This window comes from Pollachius pollachius (genome assembly GCF_949987615.1).
Source record: "Pollachius pollachius genome assembly, chromosome: 8".
Taxonomy (NCBI): Eukaryota; Metazoa; Chordata; class Actinopteri; order Gadiformes; family Gadidae; genus Pollachius; species Pollachius pollachius.
The window spans coordinates 26,060,484-26,065,483 of record NC_136941.1 but is presented as its reverse complement, the minus strand read 5'-3'; the positions used below and the strand labels follow the sequence as shown (position 1 = coordinate 26,065,483).

The 5,000-nt window shown below is 50.1% G+C and overlaps 1 protein-coding gene across 3 annotated transcripts in view; it reads right to left on the bottom strand.

Moving 5' to 3' along the window:
• LOC307079196 (integrin alpha-5-like) overlaps positions 1 to 5,000 on the bottom strand; it is a 34,643-nt gene that overhangs the window by 18,489 nt on the left and 11,154 nt on the right. For all 3 annotated transcript variants that reach the window (XM_079741338.1, XM_079741339.1, XM_079741340.1), the window contains exons 11-16: positions 4,468 to 4,520; positions 3,660 to 3,865; positions 2,075 to 2,266; positions 1,953 to 1,998; positions 1,737 to 1,850; positions 231 to 286 (exon numbers count right to left, since the gene is read on the bottom strand). In XM_079741338.1, coding sequence (XP_079597464.1) covers positions 231 to 286; positions 1,737 to 1,850; positions 1,953 to 1,998; positions 2,075 to 2,266; positions 3,660 to 3,865; positions 4,468 to 4,520 — 667 coding nt within the window. The remainder of the gene's footprint in view (positions 1 to 230; positions 287 to 1,736; positions 1,851 to 1,952; positions 1,999 to 2,074; positions 2,267 to 3,659; positions 3,866 to 4,467; positions 4,521 to 5,000) is intronic.

Below are 5,000 nucleotides of genomic sequence, written 5' to 3'. Positions count from 1 at the left end.
CTCGTGATAGGCCTATGATCTTTGTAGGCCCCACGAAATCACATTGTTTTGGGCCTACGCCGATCGGGGGGCATATCATGAGCAAGTATATTAAAAATAATAATAATAATACTGCAGCTCTTGATAGGCCACTGATCGTCGTAGGCCCTGGGGCTTCAGCCCAGGTAAGGTGTGAGCGTTTGTGTCTGGTGTGTGTGTGGTGTGTGTGTGTGTGTGTGTGTGTGTCTCACCTATATTAGAGGGGAGGTGTTTCCCATCAGCTGCCAGACAAAAGTTGAGCTCAATGCTGCAGATGGAAGACATGATCACATCAGGACTTTAACACACATTCATTATGAAGCCATCTTTACATACACACAGACTCACACAAACGCAAGTACATGCACACTCATGGCTCAGTATTGAAGACAGCCAAGCAGACAGGTAGACAGGCAGACATGTAGGCAGGCAGACAGCCAGTCAGACAGATAGGCAGACATTTTCTCACTCAAACGTTTCACTTTACACTCAACCTTGAGCCGTTTCTAGTTTCCAAGACAACCCAAACCCGAACCCACAGAGAACTACACAATGTGCTCTTGTACCTTCTGACGTACCGGCCATTTGGCCGTTCCCCCCCCTCACTCAAAGAGTTCCGTCTAAACTGTACGTTTAGACTGAGGTTGCAGAAAAAGCTCATCAGGCAGAGGGGATAAATTAGCTTTACTGGCTCTAGAAATAAGTTTTCTTCCTGGATGGGAACCTGGAAAGTTTTTAAAAAATCCACACAATCGACATTTTAATTTGGAGCATTGGAAAATTCTAAATTAAACGAAGATGACATCAGCAACTGCAGACCGTAGGGACTCCCTTACATTGAGAGCTCTTAAAGTGGAGAGCTCTTAGAGATCACCCTCCTACTGACAGAGCTCTTAGAGATCACTCTCCTACTGACAGAGCTCTTAAAGATCAGTCTCCTACTGACGGAGCTCTTAGAGATCAGTCTCCTACTGACAGAGCTCATAAAGATCACTCTCCTACTGACAGAGCTCTTAAAGATCAGTCTCCTAATGACAGAGCTCTTAAATATCAGTCTCTTACTGACAGAGCTCTTAAAGATCAGTCTCTTACTGACAGAGCTCTTAAACATCACTCTCCTACTGACAGAGATCTTAAAGATCAGTCTCTTACTGACAGAGCTCTTAAAGATCAGTCTCCTACTGACGGAGCTCTTCAAGATCAGTCTCCTACTGACGGAGCTCTTTAAGATCAGTCTCTTACTGACGGAGCTCTTAAAGATCAGTCTCCTACTGACGGAGCTCTTAAAGATCAGTCTCCTACTGACTGAGCTCTTAAAGATCAGCCTCCTACTGACGGAGCTCTTAAAGATCAGTCTCCTACTGACTGAGCTCTTAAAGATCAGTCTCCTACTGACTGAGCTCTTAAAGATCAGTCACCTACTGACAAAGCTCTTAAAGATCAGTCTCCTACTGACAGAGCTCTTAAAGATCAGTCTCCTACTGACTGAGCTCTTAAAGATCAGTCTCCTACTGACGGAGCTCTTAAAGATCATTCTCCTACTGACTGAGCTCTTAAAGATCAGTCTCCTACTGACGGAGCTCTTAAAGATCAGTCTCTTACTGACGGAGCTCTTAAAGCGGCAGGTGTTGTATATCTACCCATCATTTCACCCCAGGGCACAGTGAATTAAACATAAGAGATGGAGCCATAATAACAGATGTAATGAAGGTCTGTACCAGGATGTGGCGAAGGTGTCGTTTCCATCAAACACCTGGCAGGTCTTCTCCTCTGGGTTGAACATGTGGGGAAGAACCGTGAGGGACGCACTGGCGTTTACTATTGGCCGGGCCCTAATGAAAACAAAACAGAGCATTCTAGGAAAATCAGAACTCATTGGGAATACTGGAAGGCTGGATGAGCGTGTGTGTGTTAGGTGTTTTTGGTTCACACACCTGTACAGCACTGCCTTGTCCGCCCCAAAGGCACCCACGATGAAATCTACAGGGAGTAGGACGGGGAGTTAGAACGAGGAATGAAAACCTTTTGTTTGTTACATAATCTTTTAAAAAGGTACCTGGGTAGCCATTTTGATCAAGGTCTGCGTTGCCACGGACGGCGTAGCCGAAGCTGGCGGGGAAAGAAGTGGAAGCCCATTTTCCAGAGAGGGTCTGAGTGGGCGTGTCTCGGAGGCCCCCTTGGTATCCGTTGTAAATAAGAACCAATCCCTGCTGGTCTTCTCCTCCGTAGGGACAGCCCACCGCCATGTCTGTCACACAACGTCATTCAGAGGCCTGACACATAACTCATGACACAAACATAATAATAACAATACTACAAACAGAGGATACAGATACAAAAATACAGAATACAAAAAATAAGTATACACACCAAAATGAACGGTTAATATTAAAGGTCCCATGGCATGAAAATCTCACTTTATGAGGTTTTATGAGGTTTTTTTATCTTCTAACATAAATATGAGTTCCCCTAGCCTGCCTATTGTCCCCCAGTGGCTAAAACTTGCGTTCGGTGTAAAAGGAGCACTAGGTGATCTGCTCGCCTTTGAAAAATTGGAGGCTCAAGCGTGCTGATTTGGAATGTGGTCACATACGTCGTCATAAAGGATCTAAGCTCATCCCCTTTCTCTGCCTTGCCCGCCCAGAGAATTTGGCCCGCCAATGAGACACGACCGTGCGAGCGCCACATGTGTGCGTGTGTGTGATTACACACACTGTAACGCAAGTGTTTGCTGTTGGTGTTATGGCGCATACCACGTATTATTTAGATATAGAGCTCCAGGACTCCCGTGTCTTCTAGAATATTTACAGAACACGGCTAAAGGCTGTGTGCGCCTCGCCATTGCGATACATCCACTGTAAACAGAGCGCATGGTACCGTGGCTGCAAGCTGCTCAGGGCCACACCCCCACCCTCCTCCTTGACCCGCCTCTCTCCTCCTCATTTGCATTAAAGCTACAGACACCGACACGGCGCGTTTGGGGAAAGCTCAATGTGCGACTGGCTCAAAGTGGCTGTAATTCTGCACCACGGCTGAATTTCAGGAACGGCTTCAAATACTGTATTAGGGACCCACTAATATCTATATTAAAGCAGGCATAAAGAAGCATGCCTGGTCCCTTAACTATAAAGAGAGGGGGCCTTACCCCTGTCCCTTAACTATAAAGAGGGGGGCCTGAACCCTGTCCCTTAACTATAAAGAGGGGGGCCTGAACCCTGTCCCTTAACTATAAAGAGGGGGGCCTGAACCCTGGTCCCTTAACTATAAAGAGGGGGGCCTGAACCCTGTCCCTTAACTATAAAGAGGGGGGCCTGAACCCTGTCCCTTAACTATAAAGAGGGGGGCCTGAACCCTGTCCCTTAACTATAAAGAGGGGGGCCTGAACCCTGTCCCTTTACTATAAAGAGGGGGGCCTGAACCCTGTCCCTTAACTATAAAGAGGGGGGCCTGAACCCTGTCCCTTAACCATAAAGAGGGGGGCCTGAACCCTGTCCCTTAACTATAAAGAGGGGGGCCTGAGCCCTGTCCCTTAACCATAAAGAGGGGGGCCTGAACCCTGGTCCCTTAACCATAAAGAGGGGGGCCTGAACCCTGTCCCTTAACCATAAAGAGGCGTGTCGACCAGGTTCTCCTCCACCTACCGTTGAAGCCGTCTTGGTCGAGGTCCCCCAGGGGGGCCAGAGAGCTCCCGAAGCGGCTGAAGGGCCCAGGGCCACTCAGAGGGGGTAGGCTGGTCAGCAGCAGGGGGGCCCTCTGAAGGTAAACATAGACGCGGCCCAGCTCCTGCAGACGGCCATCTGGCTCCCGACGCATGAACATAGGGGCCCCAACCACCAGGTCGTCAAGACTGGGGACCAGGAGGAGAGGAGGAGGAGGAGAGGAGAGGAGGAGAGGAGGAGGAGAGGAGGAGGAGAGGAGGAGAGGAGAGGAGGAGAGGAGGAGAGGAGAGGAGGAGGAGGAGGAGAGGAGAGGAGGAGGAGGAGAGGAGGAGGAGGAGGAGAGGAGAGGAGGAGAGGAGGAGGAGGAGGAGGAGGAGGAGAGGAGAGGAGGTGATGAGGAGGAGAAGGAGAGGAGAGCAGGAAGAAGAGGTAGAGGAAAGGAGGGGAGGTGATGAGGAGGAGAAGGAGAGGAGAGGAGGTGATGAGGAGGAGAGGAGAGCAGGAAGAAGAGGAGAGGAGGAGGAGATGAGTTCAAGAAGAGGAAGAGGAGGAAAAGGAGTAAAAAGAGAAAACGATAGAGGAGAACAAAATGAGGAGGGCCAAAAGGTCATGGCGTGAATTGTGAGACTCCTTCCATCCCGACTCGGAGTCGGGGAATGAGTTTAGGGAGCAGCCTCTTCGTGCCTCACTTCTTTTTATTTTTTCCATCTTTCCCTTCTTAAAGAGACATTCTCCCACCCTCCCCCTTCTACTGAAATGAGACTTGTTACACCTTGATCCCCCCGCTCACCCGTCACTGTTGATGTCGGTCACGGCCACAGCGTAGCCGAAGTAGGAGCCCATCTGGAACGCATCGAAGGCAGAGTTAGAGCGCCGGCCTGTAGTCACACGTGGGGAGGGCCCCTGGTCATCCCCGTCTCCTCTCCCTGTTTCACTAAGATGTGTTTGTTCTTAATCTCTCTCTCTCTCTCCCTCTCTCCCCCCCCCCCCTCTCTCTCTCTCTCTCTCTCTCTCTCTCTCTCTCTCTCTCTCTCTCTCTCTCTCTCTCTCTCTCTCTCTCTCTCTCTCACCACTACCCACTGAGACTCTCTCTTGGACTCTTGATCTCCTCAAGCTGTTGCTCTGCTCCTAAACTCTGTGTTCCACGGGCGTCAGGCGCCAGGGGCCCCTATGATGTTGTGTGAGGGGGCCCCTGTGACGGTGACAAGGGCCCCTGTGATGCTGTGTGAGGGGCCCCCTGTGACGGTGTGTGAGGGGCCCCTCTGATTGTGTGTGAGGGCCCTTGTGACAGCCTAAATGGAGTGCCCATGGGGACTCGGGGTC